Raw genomic sequence first — 16766 nt, 5'->3', positions numbered from 1 at the left:
GTGAGAGGTATCACTCATTCTATATGTGTGTGATGGCAGGCAGAACAACACTGAATAACAAAGAGCATACATGGGCATTTAAACTATTGTGGGAAAACCTGTCAGTTCCAGAACACCAAAACCAAGGTGTAGTTATATTGCATTCCGACATGTCACCTTAGCATGTGACCTTCATTGTAATTTAAACAAGGAGTAATGAACCTGCTTGTAATACATTAAAAAGTGAATTATTAGTTCTTTAATTGGCATGAAGTTTGTTGCCCATGGTGCACAATTGTAAGTTCAGATTAGGCTCTATTGGATTTTTTAAAAAGTACAATAACTTTACTCAATGAAAAAATAAATCTAGAGATGAATAACATGCCTTTATAAATGTTCATCTGTTTTTACCCATGGTGACCTGCTAGGTGGAAGAAAGAACGGTGATTTAGGCCCCCCTGGCGGCTACCCCCCCAGGCGTGATGGCAGACCCGATGGTGGCGGTTTCCGTGGAGGTGACAATCGCTTCCGCCATGATGACCGCTGGAGAGGTGGCCGTGACGGACGCAGGTGAGTCGAGTTGAGACTTGCGGTTTTGCAAAAGTTATTACGCATCTTCATTTTATTCAACTTTTCGGAGATACTTAGCTAGTTTTGGTTCTTGATTTAGTGTTCAGTCCATAGAAGGCATTGACTGTACCTTTAGGAACCTCAGTACAAGGATTCCATGAAAGTAAGCATGGTATTGTAATTCTCAACAAAAGTCCAGCCAATACTCTCATATAAAACTATAAGCAGTAAGCTACACAGCACAGTAAAATTTTGGCAAGGTTTTGACTCGATAAAGGCCATTTGTAACACAAGAAATTATTTTCATACATGAAATGCATCTTGGCCACCAACCTGCTTCACGTCACCATCTCCTAACTCGTGGCAATATCCCATTTGCCTCTTGCCTTTCTCAAATGCCACTATGAATAGTTTATTGCATAACACAGTAAAGTTTAAGGGAGGCTTGGACACAATAAAATTCATAGGTAATAAAAATATTTTCTTACGGACAAGGTCAATGGGATCCATTCCTACTCAGCTCACCCTACTTGGTGTGACTAAATACCAAATCGGCACTTTTCATTGGAAAATATTTCAATTTTTTTCGCCACAGTGGCTCATACACACCTAATTATCTGAAATCTACTTTAAAAGTTTTACTTAATGTAACTTAATTAAAAAATTAGGTTTCAGAGCTAAAGTGCACGAACGTTAGCAGATATTTTTCCCCTTCAGATCGTCATTATTTACATCTCGGTCAGCTGATGAGTGGTTGGCCAATGTCAGCAGATACTGTATTTCCCCTGCAGACCGTCAGCACACCTTGACAGACTTCTGTTTTGCATAAATATTTATTTTGAGTACAAAAAAAAAAAAAAAAATTGTGCATTGTAAATTGATATTTATCCAAAACAAAAGTCCATCAGGGTGAGTTGTTAGGCTAGTGGCAAAACACTTCTAACTTTAAGAAATTTTCACTCAGAATCCTGATTTTCGATTAATAAATTAAGCACAAACCTTTGACTGAATTTCAAATAATTAGGTGTGCAAACCTATATGGTGATGAAGATTAAAATATTTTCCATTTAAAATTGCTGATTCGGTCCAAGATTGCGTGTTTGTATCTCAGTCAGCTGATTAGTGGTTGGCTGACCTTGTGGTGCTCCAGTCCTTGCTCATTTTCTTCTTTTTCCCCAGCTTTCTGATCTATCATACCCACCACATTCTCATCAACAACTGTATAAACAACCATTCTTAGGGTTGTAGGTAGCAAAGTACAGCTATTGTGTGAGTTATTATTGTTGTTATTGCATCAGTGTTATTTTATGTACTGTGTATGTTAGTTATGTTGGTATAGGTAGCCTGCATTCCAGAATGCTTTAGATTATTGGAATAATTGCTGGACAATATTGGAGAATTCGGACAAAGTATGGTAATAGTCCGGGGAATGGTATGTAGGGCCAGACTTTTGCTATTCCCGGACTGGTCTACCCCCGTTTTAGTCCGGCAAATCGAGGGTCGAGTGTATGTTGTTTGGAGTCGGAATTCCTGGTCTCTAGTGATGTGTGAGCAATTTTCTGACCCATGTATTTGTGTGTTCAGTAATTATTTGTACTGTATCAGCATCTTAGAACATCCTTGTGTAAAATGTTTCAGTGGGGGTTATGATGACCGGTTCCGTGGCGGTGACAGTGGTGGCATGAATGGCCCACCACGCAACAACCGGTGGATTGAAGATGAACGTGACCGTGGCACTGGCGGAGGTGGTGGCGGCGGCAGGTGGGGGGACCGTGGTAATGATCGCGATGACTGGTCCCATCCACTACCCAGGAATGAGGTCATAGAGGCAGAACTCTTCAGTAACGCTGGACCTGTGGTTAGTCGTGCCATGGCTACTAGGGCCCATATTCACATTGACTTACAAGGCTTTAATATACCCCTTCCTTGGGAAATTATTTTCCATATAACTTACTGATATTTAATTCTGTGTTGTCTGTAACCTAGTGTCATTATACTTTAGTTTATATATAAATGACAAAAATCGAGAGTAATGAAGAACCTTACGCAGAAACTGCTGCAAAGCCTCCGTAAGCGATGAGAATGTGGGCCTCTTCTTACATCTAGTGGTCTAGTGATTAAAATGCTGCTTTGTGGTAGCCTTGCCTTACACATGGGAGTTTGTACATTTATGTTGTGCTGTATTTCAGTCCATGTGATTAAGATGGATATCAGCACACTGGAAAAGTTAATGTAAACCAAACATTCTGTACCAGTGTTCATCCTAGTCTGAGCAAGATTGAAATAAAAAATGACATTCTATAATGTCCTCAAGCCGATGAGAGTATCTTGAACTTAATATCAATTTATCTATCTATCTGTCTATCTATATGTGTAGAGAGAGAGAGAGAGAGAGAGAAAGGTATGATTATAGAGAGAGTGAATATTGATGAGATACAGTTTGGGTTTATGTCAGGCAAAGGGACCACTGATCCCATATTCATTGTGTTACATCATCAGGAAAAGTATATTGGAAAGAAAAGGGAGCTGTACTTTGTTTTTGTTGATATGGAGAAGGCCTTTGACAGAGTCCCTAGAGAGGTGCTGAAGTGGGCAATGAGAAAGCTTGGGATGGAATAGTGGCTGGGTAGAGTGTTATGGCCATGTATGTTGGTGATCACACCCAGATAAGGGTGTATGGAGATGTGAGTGATGAGTTTTTTGTGAATGTTTGTGTGCACCAGGGGTCAGTTTTGAGCCCTGTGTTTTTTATCACAGTACTTGAAACCCTCTCATGTGACTTCAGAAATGAGGAGTCTCGTGGACAAGGGGCGAATGCGCCACCCCCATCAAAAATGAGTTATGCATGTTTTCCAATAGATGGAAGCACTGAAAATCGCGTGGTGAAGAGCGTTTTCCGATTCCGACCCATGTGGGTTCAGAATTCTAGGTTCAATCTCCCTTGTTTTGCACACGTGGAGGGCAGGAGGAGGGCGGGGAGGGTCTGTGATTTCAGAGCGGTAGGGGCGAATGTCGGCACGCGCCCAGCCAATGGGCGAGCGGCTCCCTCTGTCAGAGTTAAAGGGCCGCCTCTCAGCCTATCAGACGTGCGTTAGCACCCCCGCTAGTCATCCCGCCAAGCACGTGAGTGAAGCCTGGCTTTGTTTACACTCCGATGACGTCCTCAACTACTAACCATTAGGCCCCCCCCCCCCCCTCTTCATCTTGGTGTGCGGTTGGAGTTGTAAATAGTTGGTGAGTGTTATAACTTCATTGTGTCAGTCATTAACAATATAATGGTTATCATGCACACAATAAAACAACCTGTTGCCGATAAGGAGATGAAAATATTTAATTAATAATTATAGGAAAAATATTAATTATAGGAATTTTTGGCAGAAAATTTCACAGTATCTTAGTTTCATTTACATCTAATACAGGAATGAATTTCAAGTTGATTGAACAATAATTACTATATGCTGAAAAAACACCATCGCGTGTTTTACTGTGTGTGTGTGTGTGTGTGTGTGTGTGTGTGTGTGTGTGTGTGTGTGTGTGTGTTTTTCTGCAGTATAAATTTGCCTCTTCCAGAGGATTCTAATGATATATAATAACATGCTATTCTATAATATTCTATGTCTGCCACCTATTCCTGAACTTTTAACGCTCATAACTAAAAAAAAAAAAAAAAAAAATGGCGCATTCGCCCCTTGTCCACGAGACGCCTCAAATGCGAAATATCGTAAAACGATACAACGTAAAACGAGGGAGACCTGTACACTACCTCGAACGTATCGATAACTAATATTTCAAGGTGGTCTTCGCACAGTTGAACAGGATGCTGCAAACCAATGTAATGTAGAATTTCATGTATACTGATACCTAAAATCTAGTCTGGTACCACCGATCTTGATACCAAAATAGTAATTATATCTCTGCGACTTAGCCATGTTCTCTCCCAGTCTAACAGCGGCATCAACTTTGACAAATATGATGACATCCCAGTGGAGGCTACTGGTGATGATGTCCCAGCAGCCATCAACACCTTCACTGACATCAAGCTGACAGAAATCATCCGCATGAACATTTCCCTCGCACGCTATGAACGACCAACACCAGTACAGGTTAGTTATGTCAAGTTGCCATCATCTCTATTACTTTCTTCTGTATCTGTCTATAGCCAAACACCTTAATCCTGGAATAGGTGCCCATCAGCAGGTCTCCCACATTTTTCCCTGTCCTTTGACAGATCTCCTCCCCTCCTCTCCCCTCCACCTAATTCATATAAATTCTCTAGTCAGCCTCGCTGTCCATTCACACCTCACAGCTAGAATGCATGGGAGTTTCCAGATGGAACTGCTAAGTTAGAATCACATCCATGCAACTTTGTCATTACTGTATGTGCTCTCTCATAATTGTATTTTTAATATACCTTCACTCCCCCCCTGCCTCCTCTTGATAGTGTTACTGTAAGTTCTTCCACACCCTATTTAGTATTCCTCATCCAGATATTAAGTATATGCTTTTTCCATTTTCTGCATTGGATATATAACTGGTAGTTGTTCTTATTAATGTGCAGTAGTTGATTCAGAGGCGGTACTGTATTATGCAATATTTTTCTTATGTGAATAGTTTGACAATCTTGATTATTGGATTACTTAGTAATATATTGGTTAATAAAGTTTATGGTTTATTTCAATTAATAGGCTAACAATTGTTTTTTTTGTTATGTCCAGAAATATGCACTACCATTCATCCTGGCCAAGAGGGACCTGATGGCCTGTGCCCAGACTGGTTCAGGCAAAACGGCTGCTTTCCTTGTCCCCATTCTTAACCAGATCTATGAACAGGGACCCATCCAGGTCAGTTCTTAGTAACATATTATATATTAGTGATGTTTTGAAGTCATGGTCCAGTAAGTACTGTTTTATATTTTTACTTTGTATAACATTGTCTGCGACTACTGACCCCCCTGGGATAAGCCCTCAGTAGATGTATTTTTTCATTGGGTATTGTACAGTCACTAAAAAAAGTATCAGTGCACACTGCACACTACAGTCTTAACACCGTGGATGATGGTCATTGAAAAGTCCTCAGTGGTTTAACTCCAGAATTGGATGATGGATGGATAGTGTCTGTGTGTGTGTGTGCACGTATAATCACAGTATATATATATATATATATATATATATATATATATATATATATATATATATATATACTGTATATATGTGTGTGTATGTGTATACTGATAAGTGGGGGCACTCACCATCCACGCACTCTATATAGTGCTGCTCTCGGGTGACTGCCCTTTCCTCTCTTCCTTCCTTCTTTCCGTCCTTCTGCTTCTGTCTTTCTTTCCATCATTCTTTCTTCTTCCTTATGCCTACGGGTGACTTTACACTGAGTGACAAGCCAAATGGTGTCCTGTACATCCATCCATCCATCATCCAATCCTACATTACTCCATGAGGAGTGTAGGAGAGGCTAGGCAAGTTGGTTCTGACATTTAAGATGAGAGTAACCAGCCTCACTCACTGCTGAGTGGTATTACGTGAGCAGTAAATGCCAACCATCCCTTGGATATAAACCTGCACAGACTGAATCTGATTGGAGTGCCTAAATTACTCACCAGACCACCAGGCACCATAATTTGGTTAAATGGTTACCACCCAGCATAGTAAGTGGTTTTGTGGTGTGCAGGAAACCAGTTGTTTTGTCACTCAGTGTAGAGTCACCCATAGGCAGAAGGAAGAGCAAAGAATGAAGGAAAGAAAGACAGAAGAGGGAGTGCTGAGTCACCCATAGGCAGAAGGAAGAAGAAAGCTTGAAAGGAGGAAAGACAGAAGAGGAAGGAAGGAAGAGAGGAATGGGCGGACACCCAAAACATCACTACATTGAGTGGATGGTGAGCACCCCCACCTACCACATATATATATTGATTTGCATTAATATGATTGCCTCCTCCCAGTTTCTTGAAACACTTCCAAAAATTATGACTCTTCCTATGGTATATTCATGATCAGATAATAGATTAACATACTTTGGTCGTCAAAAGCCATATTGATAATTTCGTATATCATCATACCCCTCCTGCACGGTAGTTTTTTCATCAGTTGTTCATATAAAAAGGAGTCATCACTGTTATATTTGTTATATCCGCATTTGTGAAGGCCACTTGCTAGTCGTTGAATGTACCACACGTTATTCCTTAAGAGTGTAGTTACCTAATCATCTCGCCTTTATCATTTATCTTCTGATGCTGTACTTTGTTTATATTGGTTGTATAGTTTCCATTGGTTGGGTGCAGTGTGCATTCATCAACTCCATATTGCTTTGTGTTCAGTACCAGCAAGGATGGAAATTTTAAGTTCGTGTTGTAGTATATCTGCTCAGTTCTTCCACATATTAGACTAGGGATATAGAGACTGCACTTCCTAGCACTGGTATTGCAAGCTTCAATGTATCTTTTCATGGAATTGGAAGGGAACTATCCAGGAGCTTCTCTTCTTCAATTCATGCCCCCTAAAAGACAAAAATGTGCTTAAATCTTAGGGTATCTCATTTGACTATAGGAAGTTGGTTTTCATTGTTGATGCCCATTATAGTTTTGTACTAACTGCTTCACCAGAATTAAGTATGCATGCAGTTCTTACTGTTTCCAGACAGTTTTACGGTATTTTCCAGTCCTGCAATCTGAGGTAGTAGATGGGTGACTACAGGCTTTGTCATTAGCCAGTCATCACTCCTAAGCAGGAAACATTCAGCCACAAATTGTCAGTTGGTGATATTTCTTCTGAATGTCTGTATGTGAGTCATAGTCCGTATGAGACTCTCACACAGTTACAGTACAATCCCTGCCATCCGGTATCCAGACAAACGGAATACTCAGAAAAACGGGAAAATTCAAGGGCTGGTGAATGTGTCAGTAAGTTATAAGTGTGCGCCAATTTGAATGGACCGCCAAACTGCCATTTTATCGTGTCACACGAGGCTGGGTGAAGTTGGACAAAGCGAGGTGAAGGCATTTTCGGTTAATGTAAATCCCTAGTAAATCCTCTTAACCACCCCTCCTCTCCCCCTCTTTCCCAGTCATCCTCCACACCGTCCACAAATCACCAGTCTGCTTTTTACCACCAGACAGTAAACAAGCTCTCTTGCTGTTGTGTTGCTCTGATAGATGGTAATTTCTACACTCCAAAATGCCTAAAAAGCAAACAAACGTAAGTGTGTCATGCTTACCTTGAAACAGAAGCTGGACATATGCAGTAGACTTGAAAATGGCGAACATTATAACACACTGATGACTGAATATAATGTAGGAAATTTAGTGATTTATGATATCAAGACCCAAGCATCCAAGCTCAATGAATTTCTCATGAAAAGCAAAAAAGGTAAGTCCATTGTAAAAATGGCATACTCTTCATCGTACGAGTGGTTTTGCTTAGCAAGATCTAAGGAAGCACATTATTTCTGGTCCTCTTATACAAGAAAAAGCAAGAGAGTTTCACAGTAAAATGAATACAGAAGTCGAGTGTGATTTCAGTATTGGACGGTTAATTCGTCTCAAAGATAGGCATGGAATTCGTAAACCAGACACCTCAGGGGAGCAAATCAACAAACAACAAACGCCAGTGCGTTTTTCTTCCTATCCTAACCGACCGACTCTAACTTCATTCATTCATTGCCAGACGCCATGTATCCCAAACGGGGTGGCCAAAGGCTTAGAGTTAATTGTTTTACAGGGAGGGGCACTAATCCTCCACCAACCTCACTTGACACGTAGGGAGAACGTTATGCCAACAGCATCTGGTGTTCCCAGGCGGTCACCCATCCAAGTACTAACCAGACCCAACGTTGCTTAACTTCGCTGATCGGACGGGAAGCGGTGTACTCAACGTGGTACCACATTAATTCATGTTAGAACTTATTTGCACTGGCAGAGTTGAAAAACAAAATGAATGTTTACTTTGTTGGAAGAAAACAAAAAAATATATGCTTGCACTTTGTACATCATTTATTTTATTTTGTGCAAAACAGCTGATTGGCTGTTGAGGGGTGGAATGGTGACGATCAAGTCAGGAAGAACAGTCGGGTCTTGGACTATAAACAATGCTCATGTGGGGGCACAGGTATCATGATAATTCTACAGTGCTGTCTTAACATCAGTTCACCAATAAATGCTCAAGATTTTATTTCTTTATTTTCCCATTTTCATGAGTACAGAACATACAACGAATACTTCGGTAGTTAACAGAATGGTGCAAAACAGCTGACTGGTGGGTGAGGGGTGGAAAGGTGGCGGTCAGTTGGTGCCGGGACCGTAAACAAAGCTCACGTGGGGAAACAGGTGTCGTGATAATTCTACAGTGGTCTTAATATAACATCGGTTCACTAATAAATGTTTAAGATTTTTAGTTCACCAATAAATGTTCAAGGTTTTCTTTATTTTTTCATTTCTATGAGTATAGTACATACACCCAATAATTTGGTAGTTAACAGAAGAGTTGTGCATTTTGCAGTACTGCTAGGCTTTGCATGCACGTGCATTATGACCATGGTGTGTGTTTACGAGGCAACTTCTCAGGTGGAATCTCTTAGTGTGGCCCTTGATGTGAGTGTTGAGTACCTGAATTGTATTTGCTGCTGTAGGAATTGTAGCCTTTGTATAGACTTGATTTGAATATCAGAAATACGGGAAAAATCTGTAACTGGGAAGGTTAATTCCCCAAGCCTCCCAGTTAACTGGGATTGTACTGTATTTTAATATGTCTCCAATTGGTTTTCACCCAACTGGGCCAGCAGCTTTTGAGAAGTCATAAGCTGGTTTTGGCGGTTGGTTTAACTACCAAACCATAGAAGATATTGGCTGTATCATGGCCGGCCTCAGTACGGATTCCGTAATGTGAAGCAGGGCATAATTTTCATGTTATGTTTCAGTTTGAAGGGGCAGAATATAGGCTTTATTAACATCATCAAGAGAAATTGTTCTTCATTAGAAAATCTTTTGAGTGCTTTAATGAAAGGATTTAAAAACTAAGTAAGGATTGTTTTCTGTAATACTTGTTACCTGGACAGATCAAGAACAACAACCCACGTGGACGCAGCAAGCAGTACCCCTTGGCACTGGTCTTAGCTCCCACACGTGAACTGGCTACACAGATCTACGACGAGTCAAGGAAGTTCTCTTACAGGTAAATGAAAGTTGTTGAGAATTAGAGACACACTGGTGAATTGGAATGATAATAGAACGGGGAAATTTAGATGTTTGTAAGGAGAGCTGGTGTGGTTATTGGACGAGGGAATTTGTGTGTGTGTGTGTGTGTGTGTGTGTGTGTGTGTGTGTGTGTGTGTAGAGCTGGAATGGCTATAGGACTTAAATGTGTTTGTTTGAAGAGCTGGAATGGTTATAGGACAGGGAAGTTTATATTTGTGTGTGGAGAGCTGGAATGGTTATAGGACAGAGAAATTTATGTCTATATCCTTGAGAGCAGGTGCAGTTTTCCTCTGAGGCTTGGAACTGAACATTAAGAAATCTGGGGGTCATTACATTTATCCTTGCTTTTGTAATTACTGAAGTGCAATCAAATAGGTTTAATGATTTCAGCTAATTTACAACTTCTCAGTTTGAATTACTGAATGATTCAATATATCAGTTACCAGAATATAATTCCAAGTATTTTCTGATCATTTGGCATGATCATCTTACGTTTGACCTACGCATGAGCCCATTGTTTGGTATAATTTTGTTTTATTCTCGATAGCAAATCTGTCCTGTGTGTGTGTGTGTGAGAATATTGCCTAATAATAATGATGTACTTCATTATTGTTTGGGTGGGCTGTTGAAACTTTTTCAAAATTCATACTTCCTTCTTCCCCTGTTTCTTGGGAAACAGCATTAGGATGATGAGAGATGGTCTTGGATATGAGTGAGGTGGAGGGAGGGGAGACAGAGGATGAGATGGAGAGATGGGATGGAATCATGTATGAATGAGAGTGGTATTGAGTTGATGAGGTAGTTGGATGGTGGAGGATAGTGTAAAATAGGGATTTGTTCGTGGCAACTTCTTTTGAACTAAGGCATCTGACTATACAGTAAATGGATCGGTAGCTGGTGGGGAGTAATTTGTGATTACATTGGTGGTTATGATCATTAATAGACATTTCGCCCTACTACAACCCCAGAGCGCGAGTGAGGCCGTGTGTGGTGTACGGTGGTGCTGACGTGGTGTCACAGATGAGGGACCTGTCACGTGGCTGTCACCTCTTGGTTGCAACACCTGGCCGTCTCGCTGACATGATTGACCGTGGAAAAATCGGTCTTGACTGTTGCAAGTGAGTACGGTGGTTCTTTACATTTTCACTTAAATGATACTCTTTTAGGCAGTTTTATTCAGCGAAGGAGAGACTTCAAACTTCAGGGATAAGCTGTAGCCTTCATTAACTTGTGTGACAGTAGTGTATCTCATCCCTACAGTTCAGTTACACTTCAAGACCCTTGAAACACACCATGAACATGTAAAGTAGAGCTCCCTGACAGTGCTACACATGTGCATGATAGCCACTACATGACATTAATGTGCTGTCCTAAGATGAATTTAGTCAGCTGTTACCAGTAATCACAAAATTATATATTATATATAGAGTGTTTGTGATAAGTGGGTGCATAAGAGATGTAATGGTATTAGAGGTAGACTGCGAGATAATGCTGATTTCATGCGTGCGATCTGTTGGGGAAAGCATGTAGAGATTGTCAGGCATGAAAGAATTGAACTTGCTGGCGAGTCTCATAATTGTGTGGAAGAGTTTTGTTAATTGGGAGATATATTACTTGCTGGAGGTGGGGCTTGAGCTGCCTCTGTGGCTAGAGTGAGGAGTGGTTGGAAGAAGTTGAGGGATATGTTGCCTGTCTTGACATTGAGAGGGCTCTCCCTCTATGCTAAGGGACCTTTTTATGTGGCATGTGTTAAAGAGTGTAATGCTGTTTGGTAGTGAGATTTGGGCAGTAAAAGAAGAGGATATTTGCCGGTTTAGATGTACAAAAATGGCAATAATTAGGTGGATCTGCAGTGCGTCCCTGCATGCAAGGCCTGGGGGGCTAGGTTTACAATGGAAGAGTTGAAAGTTAGGATGGGACTGGAATATATTGTTGTGATTAGATGAGGTAGATTGAGATGGTTTAGGCATGTGGAGAGGATGGGGGATGATAATTGGGTGCAGAAAGTGAGAAGTGTTAATGCTGGGGATAAGATGGCAAGAGGTAGACCAAAAAAGATCTAGGACATGGTCATTGAGTGTGACCTCAGGGATAAGAGACTAAACAGGGAAGCTGCCAGAGGTAGAGCAGCATGGAGAGCTGCCATTAGGTGACCAAGGCCGATGCATGCAAGCATGTTGAAGCCTTCAAAAACGAAACAAAATGAAATGATTATCATAAGGTTAAAGGAGTTTATTGCTGGTCAACAGTGGCTGGATCAACTTGTTATGCACTTGATGTATAGCATTGTCAGAGTGTACAGTAATTATTTTTGTGTGTTGTAATCAGTTTAAATGATCTGATTATAAGAATAAAATTGCATTGTGCAAGACATCAGTGTGTTATTGATGTATCTTGGTCCTCTTATGTTTGGGACAACTAAGAGGCCATATTTTTATTTATGTAACTCTCTTGAAGGTACCTGGTGCTGGATGAGGCCGACAGGATGCTGGACATGGGTTTCGAGCCCCAGATCCGTCGCATTGTGGAGGAGGACAATATGCCTCCCACTGGCCAGCGCCAGACTCTCATGTTCTCCGCCACATTCCCAAAAGAGATCCAGCGTCTTGCACAGGTATGCTACTTTACTATTCCCCCCTTCCCCACCCTCTCTGTCTCTCTCTCTCTCTCTCATCCTCTCTTTTGTGCTGTAGTACTGATGAAAATTGTGTCTATTAAACATTACTGTACAGTTGGGGTCACAGTTATCTTCCTTTCTAAGTTTGATGTTAAATGAACCATGACTTGTTTTTATTAAAACTTTGTTCTGGCTACAAAAATTGATCAGGTAAGCAGGTAGTACTGTATATAAAACTTGGGTCTGTCATAAAAGTTACAGTAATTGAGCCAGTGAATGTTTATATCCAAGGGGTGGTTGGGGTTGATTGCTTATGTAATGCCACTCAGGGATGAGTGAGGCTAGTCACTCTCATCTTAAATGTTGGGACCAACTGCCCAGCCCTGGGCTCTTACGCTCCTCATGGGGCAGTGTAGGATTGGGTGATGGATGGATGAATTACTATTAATGACATTCCCTCTCTTATTCAGGACTTCTTGGATAACTACATATTCTTGGCTGTGGGTCGAGTAGGGTCAACCTCAGAGAATATCACGCAAAAGATCGTGTGGGTGGCGGAGGAGGACAAGCGCTCCTTCCTCCTGGACATACTTAATGCTGCTGGTCTAGACAGACTCAATGATGCCACCAAAGGTATGTAATTTGGCTGTGTTTGCCCCATTGTTTGAACCCCAGTAGTGATGTGGGTAGCAGAGTGGCTTCTTCGTCCTCTTACGTGGTCACAGCTCGGAAGATTTGGCATCCAGACCAAAAGCTTTAATGTTTTTTTTTACAGTTGACTGAGTTTTAAATTAATATATGCTTAATGCAAAAACAGTCCACTGACCTTAAACATGCAATTTCCATCCATACTATGATTTGAATCAACATGAACTACGTGTTATTTTGCAAGTGAATAGTCAGTCAAATGACACCATTCATTTGGTTGCGTTTGTTTCATTTACAAAGGCTACAGCATGCTTGTGTATATGTTGGTAACCTGATAGTGGGTCTCCATGCTGCTTAGTCTCTAGTAGCCTCTGTTTGGTCCCTTATCCCTGATGTCACACTGTATGACCTCATCGCAAGTCTTTTTCAGTCTACCTCTCGCAGCTCTGCCCGCTGCATCCATTCTTCTCACTCTTCACACTCAGTTGTCATATCCCATCCTCTCTGTATACCCAAACCATCTCAGTCTATCCTCTTCTCGTCACATCAATAATATGTACGAGTAAGTCCCATTCCTCCTCTCAACTGCAAGTGAATAAGTAGTCCAATGACACCATGCTTCCAATTGAAGGAATTCCAATATTGAGATTGGCCATGGCACTACAAATATTTTCTGTGGTCTGGAAGTTGAACCAAGTGCCAAAACCACGTCCTATCAGTTGCTGAAAACTGTTGGAAAAAGAAATCAGAAATGTAATAAAATTTGTAGCCATGTGCAAGTCTTAGCTTGGACTTTGTACTGTGACTGTTTCCTGCCTGAGAGTGATGTTTGTGTGGCACGTTAGCAAGCTTGTAGCCACATTTCAAGTGAATATTTATAATCAGTAGATCTAAGGAGAATAATTGATCCTGTTCCAGCTTCAAACCCAAGTCCCTCTACCTTTCAGCCAACATCACTCCTAGTTGCCAAAATGCTACCAGAAACCATAGTCAGATGCAAAAATGGCCATTAAATTTGCATTTTGTTTGTTCACTTGTTCATGAAAGTTCCAACAAGCTTGCATGCATTTGCCTTGGTCACATAGTGGCAGCTCTCCATGCTGCTCGATTTTAAGCAGCCTGTGGCTACCCAGTCCCTTATTTCTGTGATCACATTTTATGACCTCATTACAGGTCTTTTTCAGGTGGCTTCTTGCATCTCAACCCCCAACATCCATGCCTCTCACCATTTGCACCTAGTTGTCATCCTCTATCCTCTGCACCTACTCAGGCTCTCAATCTGTCCCTTCTCATCACAGCACTGAAACATTCAAGTCTGATCCTTTCATTTCAGCTTGTCATTTGCAGTCTTAAACCCTCCCCCCTCCCTAGGCCTGTCATTCTGGGATGCACAACACATCCATCTAATCATTATCATCCTGAAAGAAAATAGAGAAGTTTACTTCAGTGCCTGGCTCACTCATTCACCCACCTGCTGATGTCACGCAGTATACATTATGGAGTGGGAAGTGTCTCATCTGGTCACTAGTTCTGCATTTGTAAAGCTTGGGGGGGGGGGATTGCTTACTACAGCACCTGTAGTGGCTAGATTAATTGGAGTTGAGTGTCAGATTCCATATAAAAGGATCATAACATGTATCTAATTGCCAGATGTCATAATCCCATTAGAGGTGGCCACAAACAAATCTTTTTCCATGTTGCCCAGTCCTCCATTTGACTGCCCTTCCTCCAACCCTCAACTCCCTCTCATATTTCTCCATTCCATTCTTCCATTTCATCCGTGGTCTCTCCCTCGTAACCTGCTTAGTAATATTTTCAGGTTCTGCCAGTCACAAGCCACATTTTAGACATAGTGTGTTTTTAAAAATTTATGCATTATAGGTAGGTGGACTGTACAGAGCAGATCTACAGGTAGCTTTGAATGAGCATCAGAAGTTTAGTGAAGAAAGTTGCTCTTGATGCCTACAGTTTTCCGTGCGTACATGTTTTGCCTTGGCACATTTGATCATTGACGCTAAGGGTGTTGTGGCTGAGTGTCCACTGACATTGTGGGTATGTAGTGAAGCCATTATGTCCCGTTTGAGTGTCCCACGGCAGTGCCATTAGAATGTTGCCAGTGGATGTTTGCAACCCATTTAGAGCAAACATCAGAAGCATTATGTATTCCTTACAAACAGTATGTGCTGTGACTATCTAAGTGCATGGGAGGGATGCTGTATTGCAGTGACAGTGATATAACCAGGCAGCTTCACTGCCTATTTATACAATGTCCTTGAGCTCCCTTCCAGTTCCTAGAAAGGAGGATATTGGAGTGCAGAGAGAAAAGGCAACTTTAGCCTACAGTCCACAGCATTCACATTCAGATACGCCTGGGGCCCCAACAACAGCAGCAGCAGCACTAACTGTTTTGTAAGGCAATAGATTTCCCTGTTGTTTGATCCTACAGAGCAAGCAAGCATCTACTACAGTTTTAACAGCACTAGCTTGTGGACATTGGTATGTACTGTGTCATGTCTGTCTGTCCGTCATAGCCTAGTACGTTCGATTGCAGGGACTAATGACGGCAGCAGACCTCCAGGCTACAACAATCAAGATAAGGGTATGTACTGTATTTTATTGGACTTTGGCTTGGTATGTGTGGCAGTAGGATATCATTGTGGGTGGTTGTAGTTGGTGGAAGTTGTCTGATGTGGTGTGTGCTTGTGCAAATCCTGAGGCAGGCACTGCTTTGCTGATTAACCAAGCTCATAACATATCAGGGTATTTTGCTTTGAGACAACTTATGACTGACGAAAAAACTCTGTATGTAGTATATGTGTATTAAATGCATATGTGTTCAGCAGTAACTTCGTAATCCATTGTACTGAACAATCTGATAGTAAATTTGGGATTTGCTGATTGTGTCTGTTATAAAACACTGCATACTGCAAAAATAGCTTAGAAGGGAGAATATTTTACTTGTTAGTTTTTTGTGGAGTTAAGCAAATGTGGTGACATGATCTACAAGCTATGCAAATTCCAGAGAAATCCAAGATGGGGAGGAAAGAGTTGGTGATAGGAGTGAGATGAAGATGGAAAGGAGTACACTGATGTGGTATGGACATGGAGAATGCACATAGGTAGTGTGCCAAAGAAAGTCTTTGAAAGAGAGAATGAGAGTAATGTTGGTTGAGGGAGACCTTAATACGATGCAGAAGCAGCAAATGGAGCAGTACCGTATATTGATGAGAGAGGAAGAGGGATGTTAAAGAATGCGTGAGAAGTACACGAGGACATAGTAGCTTGGATGGAGGAGGAAACAAGGCATTAGAGATGATGATGAGCGAGTAGCTTGGAAAACCAATCACAGTTCAGCATTTATGGGTATCAGTGTTTTCCTCTTAATGAGAAATGTGTAAACAATACAGATGCTGATATGACAGCAGTTTTATGAATGATTTTATCAACTGTAGCTGGAATTTGTATAATGCAGTATATGGTTCAGTTTCAAACTTGTGCTCCTCAGCATAACTCTGTTTCCTTGGGATGTAGTGAATCTAAGAAGAAAGTAAGGCCTTGGCACTCTCCTTATTTTTGTCATAGGTTGAGTATAATGCAGTGTATTGGTGTTCCCAGATCACTACCCCGTAATAAAGAGTGCGCTAGTAATTAGAAACGTCATTGATAGATTTAGCTATGTAAATGAGAGACTACAGTAGATTATTGAGGGCCAGTTATTCTGATAATTGACCCTTTCATCAAATGGTGAAATTTGGG

General features: G+C 41.2%; 1 protein-coding gene and 1 pseudogene across 6 annotated transcripts in view; one reads left to right on the top strand and one right to left on the bottom strand.

Annotated features, from left to right (window-relative positions):
- The window catches only part of bel (ATP-dependent RNA helicase bel), a 49034-nt gene that overhangs the window by 13313 nt on the left and 18955 nt on the right, over positions 1-16766 (top strand). For 4 of the 6 annotated variants that reach the window (XM_080272116.1, XM_080272115.1, XM_080272113.1 and 1 more), the window contains 9 exons: positions 408-549; positions 2188-2407; positions 4491-4652; positions 5265-5390; positions 9607-9722; positions 10714-10863; positions 12203-12359; positions 12833-12995; positions 15562-15609. In XM_080272116.1, the coding sequence (XP_080128242.1) occupies positions 408-549; positions 2188-2407; positions 4491-4652; positions 5265-5390; positions 9607-9722; positions 10714-10863; positions 12203-12359; positions 12833-12995; positions 15562-15609 (1284 nt within the window). The remainder of the gene's footprint in view (positions 1-407; positions 550-2187; positions 2408-4490; positions 4653-5264; positions 5391-9606; positions 9723-10713; positions 10864-12202; positions 12360-12832; positions 12996-15561; positions 15610-16766) is intronic. The other 2 variants (XM_080272112.1, XM_080272114.1) reach the window with 2 other exon arrangements.
- Positions 8326-8443, bottom strand: LOC145399580 (5S ribosomal RNA; annotated as a pseudogene).

The sequence above is a fragment of the Coenobita brevimanus genome, chromosome 49 (assembly GCF_032717465.1).
Source record: "Coenobita brevimanus isolate Jiangsu-jjx chromosome 49, ASM3271746v2, whole genome shotgun sequence".
NCBI lineage: Eukaryota > Metazoa > Arthropoda > Malacostraca > Decapoda > Coenobitidae > Coenobita > Coenobita brevimanus.
The sequence above is the reverse complement of the archived record's forward strand: the minus strand, read 5'-3'. Positions and strand labels throughout refer to the sequence as shown.